Here is a 15,597-nt window from a genome sequence, read left to right as displayed (position 1 = left end):
GAAAAAAATCATGTTTTTAGGCAAGACATCTTTATATTATTTTAGTAAAAATTGTTATTAATACTTTATAACAAGAAGAAAAATCATTAATATGTTATTTAAAAAAATATATGTTATTTTTAATAATAAACTTCTTCTGACTGAAGATTTACTTTACATACCAAAAAAGTTGGAGGACCCATGGTACTGTAGTAATGCTTAACTTCTGTCTTCACAATTTTGAAATACAAGATGTCTATTTTTAAAATTTTGACCATTTTATATCACATATCCATCCCTTGTTAGCCTCTCAGATTAAAAAATGTAAGACAGGGCAGCCGGGGTGGCTCAGCGGTTTAGTGCCACCTTCAGCCCAGGGTGTAATCCTGGAGACCCGGGATTGAGTCCCACGTCGGGGTCCCTGCATGGAGCCTGCTTCTCCCTCTGCCTATGTCTCTGCCTCTCTGTGTCTCTCATGAATAAATAAACAAAATCTTTAAAAAAAAAAAAAAAAAGTAAGACAGATTTTATTGAATTTACTGAATAGAAATTTTTTTATTGGATAAATGTTATCGAAGCTCCCCAAATTTGAGTTTAGTATACAATCATGCAAAGCAGCACCATTCCAAAGGCAAAGTTTGAAATGAACTTAAGAATTGTAGTAACAAAAAAAAAAAAAAAAAAGAATTGTAGTAACATCAGCCAAAAGACATGATAAATATCCATTAGTGACGATGCATAAAATGAGTTTCTCGAAACAAATCCTATGTGATTATCCATGTAAATGTCAAAGAGAGTTATGTATGTAAAAAAGCACTATGGGAACACAAAAGGAGTAACTAACTAATTCTGCCTGAAGGAGCAAAAGCTTTGCAGAAGGACCTTGAGGATGAATTGGAAATTGAAAAATGAAGCCAACACCAGGCGATCTAGGTGAATAGCAGTGTTTTCACCCAGATGAAGTGACTGAATGTCTAACATCATTTTAGTGAGGTACATGTCTTGCACTCTGGTCAAAAAGTTAAGACCCCCACCATATGTTCCATATTAAAATTACAACCCTATAAATAGGAACACTTACGCATTAGACTGGGATGTTTATTTTAAACTCACTTAGCAAATAATGTTTTAAGACCTACTTCTTAAGATACTAAAACTTAGTAATTTAACTAAAACCTGTAATTTAATTAAACAGAAAATAACATAATACGTAATGCACAATAATATGAAATAAAAGCCCATCCTACTTTAGAATTTCAACAAAAAATAGTAAAAGACAAACATAAGAATGTTTATTTCCTTTCAAGACGAAAACACAGAAAAAGAGCATCCTAACAGATACATGTAATCCTCTAATAGTCAAATAAAATTTTACATTTGTTAGTTTGTAAAGGGTCACCCAGGTCTAGTCTGACAATCCACCAAGATCTGTAGAAGGATGAATTCATATAAATATGTAGGCTCAACAAGGCGGCTGTATTTATCGTGATTGTTAAGAAGCAAAACAGGCCATTTCCAGTAAGGTATTCTATTATAGTGGCTTCAGTAATCATCAAAATGATAGTTTTAATTCTTTTCAAGCCAAAATGTAAATCTCAACAGAGTATAATGTAAGATAATTTAACTTTCTGGTTCTGTTACATATTTCTCATTCTTTTTGTAAAGTCATCCACTCCCAGTAATAAATAAACTACCATAGGCTGAAATGAACAGCTTGTCTCAATAAATCTATCACAAGCAAAATAAACAAAAATACATATATAAGGTCCAAAATTTAAAGCACACTTCTCGGGCTTAGCAGGTCAGGAGGCGTTAAGAAGATGGCTCTCATAGAATAATACTCTTCCCCAGATTCCATCAGCCAATTAAACAGTGTCAGTGGTCAACTGGTAGCTTAGAAAGCAGTGTGTTCAATGAGAGTCTTTGAACAAGTAGGGGAGGAAAAATAATACTTTGACAGAGTGGAAGTTGCAAGAGGAAGAATATAACAAACACTACTTGCCTTCCAAACCCCGATTTTCCTCTCATGCTTCTGTAATAAGAGCTCTTCAGCTATGTCTCTCATCTGTATCTAAAAGCAAAACCAATAACTTTATCCCAATTATTCGAATGTCTACATTCTTGACATCATTTACTAACTTAATAGCTTTTTTTTTTTCCAAAAAGATTTATTTGTTTTATAAAGAGAGAGCATGATTGGGGTGAGGGGCAAAGGGAGAGAGAGAGAATCCCAAGCAAACTCTATGCAGACCACAGAGCCTGACATGGGGCTTGACTCCACGACCCTGAGATCATGACCTGAGCTGACACCAAGAGTTGGTCGCTCAATCAATTGCACCAGCCAGGTGCCCCTAATTTCAGTTTTTAAAAATGAGGTAAAAGGGCAGCCCCGGTGCAGCCTGGGGTGTGACCCTGGAGACCCGGGATTGAGTCCCACGTCGCGCTTCCTGTGTGGAGCTGCTTCTCCCTCTGCCTGTGTCTCTGCCTCTCTCTGTGTGTCTCTATGAATAAATAAACAAAATCTTTAAAAATAAATAAATAAATAAATAAATAAATAAGGTAAAGGTCAGCATGGATAAGAGTACAGTTTAGGAGAAAAAGGATCAGAACTTAGAAATGGAAGCCCTTCCTAAGTGCCTGGGCAAGTCACTCAAATTCTCTGAACAGTTTCCCCATCTACAAAGTGAAGATAATAATACCTAAGTGTATTGTCCCAAATGTGGCTAATAGTTTTACATTGGGTCACATGAAAATTGAAGCTGGAGAGATAATTAGGACTTCCCAGATTTTTGTGTCACTTTCTAGCCACAAGTAATTTAAGAAGAGTACAAAAGTTATTCAACACAGGGAGGAGATACAGTAGATATTTTTTGAGGTTATTGCTTATTCACAATATTTTCCCTAGGCAACCATACCTGCCAGATGCGTGCTACGTGAATCTACCTCCCTGCCTACAGCAGGTATATCGGGGCACTAACTTAGAGGGACCAGTATTAGATCACAGATGCTGCTTTTTGATAGTCACAACGAGAAAGTATCCAGGACTTTTCGCTGGGTTTCAGGGCTGTCCCAGCCCTTGGCCTTTCTAGAGCTTGGGTGATAACTCTTCCCCTCAGTGTGTGAGATGTTACCGCACCATTCTGTCATAAATTCTCGCCTTTATCTTTTGTATTTGGCTTAAGATTGCCAGAATCAATTTACATCATCAGCCACCCAAAGAAGCCTAAGGTCAGGAAATGGCTATAAGTCACAATAAAGTTGTTGTGGTAAACATAGCAAAAAAATGTGGTAAATAATATTAATAAGCCAAAGCCTGAAGAAAGGAAATGAGGAAATGTGAGTTGCTGCAAAGCTTATTTCCAGGAACTTTTGCCTAAAACAAGTCAGCTCTTCTTCCTACCATAAATTCTATTTTCGCAGCTTTATTGTGTTTTCCATAACGTAAGGTGCCCAGAAGACTAGGGATCTTTCCAAACAAGTAAGACTCCAAGTGTCTGATTAACTGAATGCAGAGGGCAGATTGTTTAGATTCTTCCTGACTGACACTAACAGCATGTGCTTTGCACACTAAAGTTCAAAATTATACCATCTGCCCCTGGTGAAATATTTGATCAGGTTTGCCTGTTTTAGGTGTGATAATAAAATTTCGAGTTACTGAAGTAACACCTGCTTTTTATAAAGAACAAGCAAACCAACAAGCAAACAAAAATAAAAGAACACATCCCACTTCACAAAGTAAAAAGTAAAAATCCTTCTTACTCCCCAGGTGGCAGAACCTTTTAGACTTTTTTCGCAAACACAAATATAGATAGATGGAAAAAGAAATACATAAGTAGTTATAAAGATTTAAGAACATGTAATGGGATTATCTTCTGTATATTGTTCTGCATCCTACTTGTTTCACTCAAGGAATACTGTCTTTCATACATTAGTACATGTGGAAATCTCATTTTTATATTTTAATCTCATTTTATAACCCCATTTTATATGGAAATCTTCATAGTACAGAATTATACATTTTTTTTTTAAATTTATGATAGTCACAGAGAGAGAGAGAGGCAGAGACATAGGCAGAGGGAGAAGCAGGCTCCATGCACCGGGAGCCCGATGTGGGATTCGATCCCGGGTTGCCAGGATCGCGCCCCGGGCCAAAGGCAGGCGCCAAACCGCTGCACCACCCAGGGATCCCATAGTACAGAATTATAAATCATTTAACTATTCTCCATTGTACACCCTTGCCCGTTTATATGAGGACTTAATAACAATATAAAAAGTAACAACTACATTAATAAGCAATATTTGAACATTGGCCATGTGCCAGGTGCCATGCTAAGAAACTAAGCATACATTATTTCATCTTTACAACTACCTTATGAAGCAATTACTCTTATTAACCCCAGTTATTTTTCAAATGAAGAAAGGTTATAAAACTTGAAGTTGTAGCAGAGCCTAGCTGGCTCAGTCAGAAGAGTGTGTGACTGCTGATCTTGGGGTCATGAATTAGAGCCCCATGTTGGGTGCAGAGATTGCTTAAAGTTAAAACAAACAAACAAATAAATAAATATATTTTAAAAAAAAAAAACCAAAAAACCTTGAAGTTGTACAAGTAACATGTAGCAGGGTTGAGGCAAAACCTTGGGAAGGCTGACTCCATGCTCTTAACTACTGTGCCATAGAAGTGCAACGGCTAGGTCAATGGGTACACATATGTGATGTTTTAGGAGGTACTGTCGATTGCTATTCAAAGATTACATAACTAATATACCTTTATCTTTTGACGTGCTACAAACTGTTCACTTGCAAGAAACAATGGCAACCACACATTTTCTAGCTTATTGAGAACATGCTTCTGAACTTCAATTAGAATAGGTGCATCAAGCTGCTCATGGAGCATCTGTCCCCAGCCACCACTTAAATTCATTATCTAAGAAAATAAAAATGAAACAGAAACTGAAAACTTCTGTTTTAGTGAAGAAACACTAACAGTCATTATTAATTTATCCAATTCACCCCCAAACCATGTGCCAAGCATGCTCTAGGTAACACAATTTTCATTTTCTGAAAGCTATCTCCTGGCTATATGTGTATAGGAAAGATACAGAACTCCCCTAACATCAGACAATTGTGGTTTATGTGATGGTTGTTTTAGATGTATGATTTTGCTTGTGATATATTTCAGAGAACCCAGGAATGGGATTTTCATCTTGTGTGCTCACAAGCAATGCCATGTTTTCTCCATGGCCTCAGCATCTTCAACTATGGAATGAGGGTGATTACTAGTCTGTGAGTTTTCTAAGCACTCTTCCAGGTCCAATATTCTACAAATCTGTGATTCTGGTCAGATTGACTAGTTTAAGGTAGCATTTTCTTTTGTGTATGAGGAAAATGGGGCACAAATTAGTTAGGAGACAACCTTGAATCACATATTTTAAATACACTGCGGGGGGAGATGGTGAGATGATGGTGGTGCTAGCAATGCAGGGCTGCCCCAACAACTTCAAAGAAGAAAACAGAAGTAGCAGGAAGTAGAGAATGACCAGGTTATACAGACAACAGTCTCTGATCTGTACAAGTGGCACCTTTTACGAAACACAATTTCTCTGCAGCCCAGATCTTCCTTCTGTGTAAGTATTGGCTTCAACAACCTATGAATGGCTATTTCCTCCTCTAAATCATTCTGTTCTCTACGTGTTTCTGTGTATACACCACTTGAAACTTCTGGACCTCTCACTGGAGAAATTACCTTCTTCTTAATTTCCCTTTGATTAATAAAATCAATCAAATTCTACTAATAAAATAATTGTTTTACGTCAAAACAAAAGAGAAGCCCTCTTAGCCATCTGTTAATAACGCTGATTTTTTAATATAAAAAAAGAAGAAAAAAGAAAAAAGAGAAGAGGCTGCTTGGCTAAGCAGAGAAAAGCCTGTTCACCCCACTGAATTTAGAACTAGCAAAATCAATATAGAACATAATGTGATAATGGATATCCTTAAATATAAAAACGTAAACAAAAATAAAAGTAAAGCCAGAGAGGAGGAAGAAAGGTTGTTGGGGAAACTCTTCTGTAGTAAACACAATCATTTGCTATGACAGCAATGGATAACTTTTCCACTGAGAATTTTTTTAAATTCTCAGCATGTTCCACTATGGAGGGTTCACACAGTAGCATTAGATACCATGAAACCTCATACAATGTAGCCCCAGCCAAACAGAAAACAAATGCCTCCCGTGAGTTTATTTCATACTTGTGCTTATTGAGATACCCAACACTTTTGCTAATACATCCCAGATTTGTATCTCAGGGAACAAAATGGCAAGGCATTTTGTAAAGATTGCTTAATTTCAGAATTCCTTCTCCTTCTTATTCCCAAAACCTTTTGCTTATTTTACTCCTGGAAGATCTAGCTTTTTAATTTGGTATGTCCTACTGATGAACATTTCTGAATTTTTCTTTAATTTACTGAATTTAGTATTAATCTGAGATTTGTATTTAAAAATGTACACCATTAGGATATGCATCCTTTTAAACTACTAAAATAAAGATATCAAACATTACACATTTGATCTCCAGGTAGTAAGTGGTACTAGCAAACTTCAAATTAATTATAACACTTAATTCTTTTATTTCAAAAGCATAAAACTGAGCAATATTTCATGTGATCTGAGTGTTACATGAATGCTCAGTCCCACTGCCAAATCCCAATCTGACCTTTTTGCCATAAATAATGACACCATATGGTATAATAATGACATATAGAAATAATGATGACAATAATAATATAGTAAATAATGACATTATATGTCACAGGCACTTATATTTGCTGGGTGAATGGATGATTAGATGAATAAAAGCTATTTTTATTGTATAAATTACTTTTTTAAATAACTGTTTTTATAGTACAGTTGATATGAATTTTAAAGGCATTTAATTTGTAGATACTTTAAAACTTTTTAAAAAAGATACCCAAAGTGTCTAACATTATAAACCATAAAAGCAAAAAAAAAAAAAAAAAAAAAAGAATTTCAATTGTTGGCAAAAAGAAATAAATAACTGGTTTTCACATTTCAATAAAGAAAGTATGTTTACATATTGATACCTGGTCCTGCTGATATAGAGAAGCTGGACTTTGGGGGCCAAAGAAATATTTTTTATTAAGGTATTTGTTTTTAATATATATAGATTTTGCTTCCCTCTGCTTTCGGTCTCCATAAATTATTCTTCGGAACTGTTCAATGTCTGTCCAGCACATAAGGTCCAAACTAAAATGAAAACAAAAACTAAGTACATTCCTCCTTACTTTTTTTCTCTCAATTCTACTAACCACCAAACAAGTTGCTGTCTTGACTAGTTAACAGAACTGATTAGATCATGAAACTAATGAGTTCAATAATATGTCTCATCTTGGCTAAATATATGAATGTACTCAGGAGTACTGGGATCAGACAAGAATCTATCACTGTTATTGGTAGGGTCTTAGAGTTCCTGTTGGCAAACTGAATTTAAATAAAAGAATTTTTAAAATAATAATAATAATAAAGTAAATAAATAAAACTAGGAGTTCCTCCATTAATAATGGACTCGTATTGTTGATATCAAACCTGGGAAAATTTCCATCTACTGCATGTCTATTTGGCAACATGCTAAATTTAGAACAATTCTCATCAATAATAAGGGAAACTATATATGTGAAATTTGGCTCCCAGGTCTAAAACTTTTCTGTTAACTTAGGAGAAAATTATTGGAAAAAATATGATCGATATTTCAGTTTATGTTAGATAAATATAAGGTTCCAAGATTCTGTGTAAAGCTACAATGTTTCATTTATGTATTGGCTAATAAAAATTACAAAGTATTAAAAAAATTACAAAGTATTATAGTAGTAATTTCAATAGCTTAGAAAAATATAAAGGAGATACTTTTCAGAGGTACTAATTAAAGCACATGTGGAGAAAAATGAAAACAAAAGAAACAGCAGAAAAGCAAAAGAATAAAACATGCTGATGTTTTAATTTAACCAATGCTAAAACTATTAACAAATCTTGTTTGACTACTTAAAATACCATTTGGGAAGTTATTATTATCAAAATGCACTCCCCAATGAAAAGTTACCCATACAGATTTCAGATAGGTATGCTCATTACTTTTTACTGTCCTGGGTGAAATCTAGCACCAAATCACTTTCATACTATCTTCAAACAAAGTAAGTAGCTTAAAAAAAAAAAAAAAAACTTAGAAAAACGATGCTTTAAGAGAAATACATTTAATTTTAAATTTTTTTTCTTTTAGAAATACATTTTAAAATGGTTATGTTTCCTACCTTGAAGAATGAGCCTCAAGAAACTGACGGAAATGTTCAAACTCCAGTTTGTTGTTAAGCAGGTCATTAAAATTAAAGTGCCTATATTCTTCAGGAACATTACTCCAGTATTCTGTTTTTTTAGAGACCTCAGGAAGCCGTGACATACCGGTTCCAATTTCACAAGTAGTGTCCTAGTGAAATAATACTTTTCATAAAAAAATCTCTTAAGCAAATTAAGGGTACCTGGGTGGCTCAGTCAGTTGGGTGTCTGCCTTTGGTTCAGGTCATGATCTTTGGGTCCTGGAATCAAGCTCTGAGTTGGGCTTCCTGTTTCTCAAGGACTCTGCTTCTCCCTCTGCCACTGTCCCCATTTGTGTTCTCTCTTGTTCTTTCCCTCCCTCCTTCTCAAATAAATAAGTAAAATTGTAAAAAAATAAAAATAAAAAAAATACAAGATGAAAGTGTCAATTCTATTTAAAGAAAAAAAATTCAGGGACGCCTGGGTGGCTCAGTGGTTGAGTGTCTGCCTTCCGCTCAGAGCATGATCCTGGGGTCCTGGGATCGAGTCCAATATCAGGCTCCCTGCAAGGAGCCTGCTTCTCTGAACTTTGCTTATGTATGTCTCTGCCTCTTTCTGTGTGTCTCTTGTGAATAAATAAATAAAATCTTTACCAGAAAAAATAAAAAAGAAGAAAAAATTCAGCAAATTATTTTCCAAATTTAAAAAGAGAAACAAATAAAAATGATTAGACCAACATCATCTAACAATGCTAGGTAGAAGTAAGTAAAGAATTTAGAATCTGGCTCTAATTCCTATCAAACTCTGTTCTGTTCCTTGCTGTTCCATTCCCTTCTGTTCAGGAACATTCAATAAACATTTACTATATATTTGCTTATAAAATATTTTATTTTTGTTAGTATGGGAGTAATACATCTTTTATAATAAGAAAACAAAAAGCATACATCTTACTACCCAATTCAGAGATAACCACAGCTAACATTTTTAAATACAAATATTTTAGTCTTTTTTGCACACACACAGTTTATTAAAAACCAAAACAGAGGGATCCCTGGGTGGCGCAACGGTTTGGCGCCTGCCTTTGGCCCAGGGCGCGATCCTGGAGACCCGGGATCGAATCCCACATCAGGCTCCCGGTGCATGGAGCCTGCTTCTTCCTCAGCCTGTGTCTCTGCCTCTCTCTCTCTCTCTCTCTCTGTGACTATCATAAAATAAATAAATAAATAAAAGAAAGATCTTTCATAGGTATTAAAAAAAAAAAAAAAAAAACCAAAACAGAAAAAAAAAAAAAAACAAGACAGGACTGTACAACTATGTATGATTTTGTAACTTGGTTCTTTTTCTTAACAACGTATTATGAACATAAAATGTTTTTTTATTTATAGCAATTTTGAAAGTTATAGAGTAACAAAATACTTTTCTAATAATAGAAGATGTAACCTTCTTTGTATAAGAGTTAATTTTTAGGCATTTTAAAGACATTATGTTTTGCAGTTTACAAGCTCTATATAAGGGCAGAGCTAGAGAAGCTTATTTTTTAAAAACCTTTCCTTTCTTTATGGAATTCCTTATATAATTAATTCATCCATCTATTTGTTTTTGAAAAGCACCAGACCATAAGCGAAAACTACCAATATTTTAAAAATCAATTTCCAATAAAGAGAAGGATTATGGGAAGTATTATACATTTTTGTTCATAAAGTTTAAAATGCAACTTAAAATACAACTAAAATGCCACATTTCAGTTCATAAGATTTAAAATACAAACTTAAAATACAATGTTGTAAACATTTTCATTCATTAGGGTTTTAAAATACAACAAAATGCCTTTTTGGATTTTTATGTAACCTTTCCAAGATTTTAATTAGTAATTTCTCAAATACAGAATTTGTGTTAAAAAGGCAACTATCATGAAGGTTACACTTAAAAAACAATTTTACTGTTTATGTAAAATTTTATCATAAAAGAGCAAAAATTTCAGATAGGCACAAAAGAGAAAGTAAAAAGATCACCTGAAAAAAAAATATGTATCACCTGAAACCTACCACTTGGAGCTGATTGTCTTTATTTTGGTGAACATTTTTCCAGATATCTCTCTTTGCATGTATGTATACATGTAGAATTATGTATATAATTTTACATAAATAGGATTATATGATCCCAGTGTTTTTTGTTCCCTACATTTTTTATATGTTAACATGTCTTGGGCATTTTCCATGTTGATAAATATGAATATGAACTGTCACTTTTATGTACATACACACTTTTAATTTTATGGCTTTTGGGATCTATCATGCTTTATGTAGCTAATCCAAAAGTTGCAGATTTATAAATCAAAATAACACTTTAATATCTTGGTCAATCCTATGATCTTTTTACTGACTCCTCCAAATCCTATTCATATTTTTTTCCCTTTATTGTTTTGCCTACTGCTGTCACACAACAGTTTCTTTTCTGTTTGGAAAACTCAATTTAACTCTTTTTGTGAACTGACAACAAATCGAGCTGCTGCCATACAGAAAATAACCAGAAATGTTCAAAGGAATACTATAGCTTGAGGGCTTTTAACTAAAGAATGCACGTAGCTGGGCTCCCTACACTATCTCATCTGCTTCCTTCTGGCTTTGTCGTTAGATATGTCAGTGGAAAGCGGTACCTGTCAAAGGCAGCATAGTAAGCAAAAAAAATAGCAGAAAAATGAAACAGTCTGTCCCCTATTTTATCAGTCCATGATCTCCTCAATATATGAATCCCCTCTCCTGGCCCCTGCTTCCTGCCAATATATACAGTGGTAATCCCCTCCAGGATAAAAAGTTTGTTTTTAGAAGTAGAGAGCTGTCTTACCTCAGCTTTCTTGGAAAAGGTCTCTTTATGCAAAGCCTGTAGCTTTCTGAAGTATGTGGAGTCTAGCTGTCGAGTGTCTTCCACCAGCTCCACCTAATAAAATAATAATAAAGCTCGTAACATCAATAGAATGTGCATTATGAAAAAGTGGGGAAAATGCACAATTTGCCAATAACAGTGGGCTCAAAAATGAATGCACTTGCCAATAAAGTTAAATTGGTTCGGAGGCAAAAGCGGGAAGACCAACATAAAAAAATTAACTACAGCGAATTCAGACTTCCCATGCATGCGATAAAATATTTCTACATAATGATACAGTGACATCAGAGACCATCCCTCCTTTGTGGACACCCCACATGAACTAACAATGCACCCATGTCAGGTCACATTTGCATTTTCTATTTCTATTTCTATGTTCTATAACAGGATAATAGTCATGAAGGCAGGCATTGCTAGCTTTAGGAACAAAATAATCCACAGTAGAAGAAATGACCACACTCCATTGTTATTAATCTGTAGGCTAAGGTTTTGTTGCTGTGGCAAGAGAGGAGAGTGTCATTCATCAGATTAACCTCACAGCTGGTCTCAGCCTGCAGAGTAGGTATTGCACTGCATTAGTCAGTCAAGAGAACAAATTCATTCTCCATTTCTTTATTCCATGGAAAATCAGTTTGGCAGACTGACAACTTTCTACATTTAATGGCTAGCTTTGGTAGTCTCTTTCTTTCATTATTCTTTTTGGGAAAGAGTCTATATAACCCAGTCAACTGGACTTTTAGAGAAGTTGTCTCGGATGAATTTAAGGATGTTTCTAGTTTCTTATTTAAAAAGAGTGTAGGGATGCCTGGATGGCTCAGCAGTTGACTGTCTGCCTTCGGCCGAGGTCATGATCCTGGGGTACCGAGATTGAGTCCCAAATTGGGCTCCCTGCATGGAGCCTGTTTCTCCCTCTGCCTATGTCTCTGCCCCTCTCTCTCTCTCATGAATAAATAAAAATTTTTAAAAAGAGTATATAACTTTCCCATACATTTTATAGGAATCATCACCAATGCCAAAACTTTTTGTCAGTTATAATTCTAAGTCTTTTTTTAAACATCCTATCTCAAGTCCATTTTCCTCTTATGCCATACATTGTATTTAAATAATGACTGGGACCCTTTTGCACTGTTGGTGGGAATGCAAACTGCTGCAGCCATTCTGGAAAAGTGTGGAGGTTCCTCAAAGAGTTAAAAATAGAGCTACCCTATAATCCAGCAAGTGCACTACTGGGGATTTACCCCAAAGATACAGATGCAGTGAAACGTCGGGACACCTGCACCTCACTGTTCATAGCAGCAATGTCCACAATAGCCAAACTGTGGAAGGAGCCTCGGGTGTCCATCAACAGATGAATGGATAAAGAAGATGTGGTCTATGTATACAATGGAATGTAACTCAGCCATCAGAAAGGACGAATACCCACCATTTGCTTTGATGTGGATAGAACTGAAGGGTATTATGCTGAGTGAAGTAAGTCAATCGGAGAAGGACAATCATGATCATATGGTTTGACTCAGATGTAGAATATTAGAAATAGTGAAAGGGATTATAAGGGAAAGGAGGGAAACTGAGTGGGAAAAATCAGAGAGGGAAACAAACCATGAGATACTCTTAACCCTGGGAAATGAACAAAGGGTAGTGGAAGGGGAGGTGGGTGGGGAGATGGGGTAAATAAATGGGTGACAGGCACTGAGGAGGGCACTTGATGGGATGAGCACTGGGTGTTATACTATATGTTGGCAAATCAAACTTCAATTAAAAAATTAAATTAAATTAAATAATGACTGGGGGAGGTTTTTTTAAATTTTATACAATAGCCTAACTTTTCTAGTGTAATAGAAGTATTTTTGTAGTAGAAAAGATATAATGCTACTTTTTCAGGATAAAGAGAAATCAGGAAGGAAACTTTAATCTTGATCACTGAATTCAGTGAGCTATAAGAATTGTTCAATCACAATCCAATAAGGTAATTCTATCTGGGGTGTTGTAGTATGAATTATATCTTAATTTACCCAAAATATTATTTCTGGTAGAAGGCATGACTAAGAAGTTGTTGAGGAGATAAGAACAAAGAATAGCAATATGAAAACAGCAGAGTTCCACTGGAAGTGACCTCATTACAGGATATATGTATTAACTTTATATACAAAATGCCCATGAATGGTTCTAATCTGTGATGCAGAATTAGTATTTAAAGAAATCTCCTCCACAAATTAATAAGAACAGTGAAAATATTCAAGAATGGAGACTTAAAATGACTTAAAATGACCTCTTTTGGAATTAAAAAAGATGTGTTGAAACTTTAATCCAATCAAGCAGTCTGACCTGAGGAACATCTGGGGGTGCCTTAAAATAGCAGCACTGAAGTCAGAGAAAAAGTTTCGCACAATACATATGAAACATTTCTAGGGATCCCTGGGTGGCGCAGTGGTTTGGCGCTTGCCTTTGGCCCAGGGCGCGATCCTGGAGACCCGGGATGGAGTCCCACATCGGGCTCCCGGTGCATGGAGCCTGCTTCTCCCTCTGCCTGTGTCTCTGCCTCTCTCTCTCTCTCTCGCTCTCTCTCTCTCTCTGTGACTATCATAAATAAATAAAAAAAAAAATTAAAAAAAAAATTTAAAAAAAAAACATTTCTATTTTCCAGAAGTGTAATATTTACCATAAAACATCTAGTATTAAATCAAGTGGGCTTTTTCCATTAATCAGAATTAAGGCCACTGCTGAGAAATGGCAAGAAGGGACAGTACATTATCATGGCATATTTTGGTGGTTCACAGGAAACCAAAACTCAGATTTCTCTCTGCCGAGAGGAATATTTGTACAAAGAATGAAAATGACAAAGATTTTAGAGAAACAAACAATAGAGAAATTGGCAAAAAATGAAGTTAGTAACTACTTTCCTTGCTCCAATTTTGAGCCTGCCAAATCTTAACTCTGAGCCCCTGGCCCCTAGGAAACCTTTCATTTTTCTCTTGTGAGTTAATAATGCTGTTTATCACCAGTTTTGTAGTAAACTTGAATGGTCACACACCATTTCTGAGTGGCACAATACCTTTCCAAAAGCAACTTGGTCTAATTTTACCATCTTTGTCCACGGCTCAAGAAGGAGGAGAAGGATATATTCTTCTGCTGTGTCAAAAAGGTCTTCAAATGGTGGCTGTATTTTCATATAAATTTCTTTTTTCTTTTCCTGTTGGAGTCCGATGTCAAGAGTAGCCGAAGGAGCAATGTATGTGGCAAAAAGATACTAACAGAGAAGGGGGGAGAAAGAGAGGATGTTGGGAGAAACCATAATTGTTAGTGGGTTCCTCAGTAAAGGCATTTTAAAAAGGTTAAGAGAAGGAAACAAGCTCAAGTGATTTTTTTTTTCTTGAAAAGATGCATAAAAACTACTCAAGTCAAAACAGTGTGTTTATTCAAAAGGCTTCTCTTTCCTTTTCCTATTTCTTCATCGGTACTTAGTTAACTTGCCAGTGGGTCTTACACACAAGAGTCTATCATTTGGATATTCAAGTTTTTATCAGATTACTTCTATGTATAATTATAATGGATTCCAGGTTATAGGTTTCCTTTTCCCCTTATGTTCACGATATTTCTAACACATTAGTGGTACTTTCCAAAATGGTCTTAAATGCCCTTTTAGAAACAAAAGGCAATACACTAGGCTGAAAAGTGAGCTATTGGTCTTCTAATATAGAGACCCAACAGATTACTTTCCCTACCCAAATGAGTTGCAGAGTTCTTAAGACTGTTACTAATTATCCCTTTCTGCTATAAAAATATCTCCATCTGGTGTCCAATGCTGTGGAAGAGGTATGAGAAGGAAGTAAGAGTGAATGGAAAGATACACATGGAATTTCTAGCTTCCAAGAAAAAGCTGCATAAATGTCTATTCCATTCTATTCATTTGTCTTTTCTCAAAATAACAGCTATTTACATCTGAGAAGTAATTCAATAGCATTTATTTAAAAAATATTATATACTGAGTATCAATATGTATGTGTGTGTGTGTATATATATCTGTGTATCAGATTTTTTAAAGGTTTTATTTATTTATCCATAAGAGACAGAGAGAGAGAGAGAGAGAGGCAGAGACGTAGGCAGAGGGAGAAGCAGGCTCCCTGTGAGGACTTGATCCCAGGACCCTGGGATCACAACCTGAGCCAAAGGCAACACTCAACCACTGAGCCAGCCACCCAGGTGCCCCTGTGTATCAGACTTAAATGTTACTAACAATCTCTAATTAAATACATTTAATTTTAATTTAAAATTTTTTTACTTAGTTTTGGACCTGGTAATGTCGATTCAACCCAGGTGATAGGTAGGTAGGTAGGTGATAGATAGATAGATAGATAGATAGATAGATAGATAGATAGATAGAAATGTGTACCTAATACCAAATAATAGTCTTATGT

General features: G+C 35.3%; 1 protein-coding gene across 16 annotated transcripts in view; it reads right to left on the bottom strand.

Moving 5' to 3' along the window:
- The window catches only part of RGS22 (regulator of G protein signaling 22), a 128,628-nt gene that overhangs the window by 17,649 nt on the left and 95,382 nt on the right, over positions 1-15,597 (bottom strand). For 11 of the 16 annotated variants that reach the window (XM_041769722.1, XM_041769728.1, XM_041769729.1 and 8 more), the window contains 6 exons: positions 14,235-14,429; positions 11,144-11,236; positions 8,299-8,471; positions 7,078-7,240; positions 4,745-4,903; positions 1,982-2,050 (listed from right to left, as the gene is read on the bottom strand). In XM_041769722.1, coding sequence (XP_041625656.1) covers positions 1,982-2,050; positions 4,745-4,903; positions 7,078-7,240; positions 8,299-8,471; positions 11,144-11,236; positions 14,235-14,429 — 852 coding nt within the window. The remainder of the gene's footprint in view (positions 1-1,981; positions 2,051-4,744; positions 4,904-7,077; positions 7,241-8,298; positions 8,472-11,143; positions 11,237-14,234; positions 14,430-15,597) is intronic. The other 5 variants (XM_041769725.1, XM_041769727.1, XM_041769731.1 and 2 more) reach the window with 5 other exon arrangements.

This window comes from Vulpes lagopus, chromosome 9 (assembly GCF_018345385.1).
Source record: "Vulpes lagopus strain Blue_001 chromosome 9, ASM1834538v1, whole genome shotgun sequence".
Classification (NCBI taxonomy): Eukaryota; Metazoa; Chordata; class Mammalia; order Carnivora; family Canidae; genus Vulpes; species Vulpes lagopus.
This window is presented reverse-complemented; position numbering and strand designations above follow the sequence as displayed.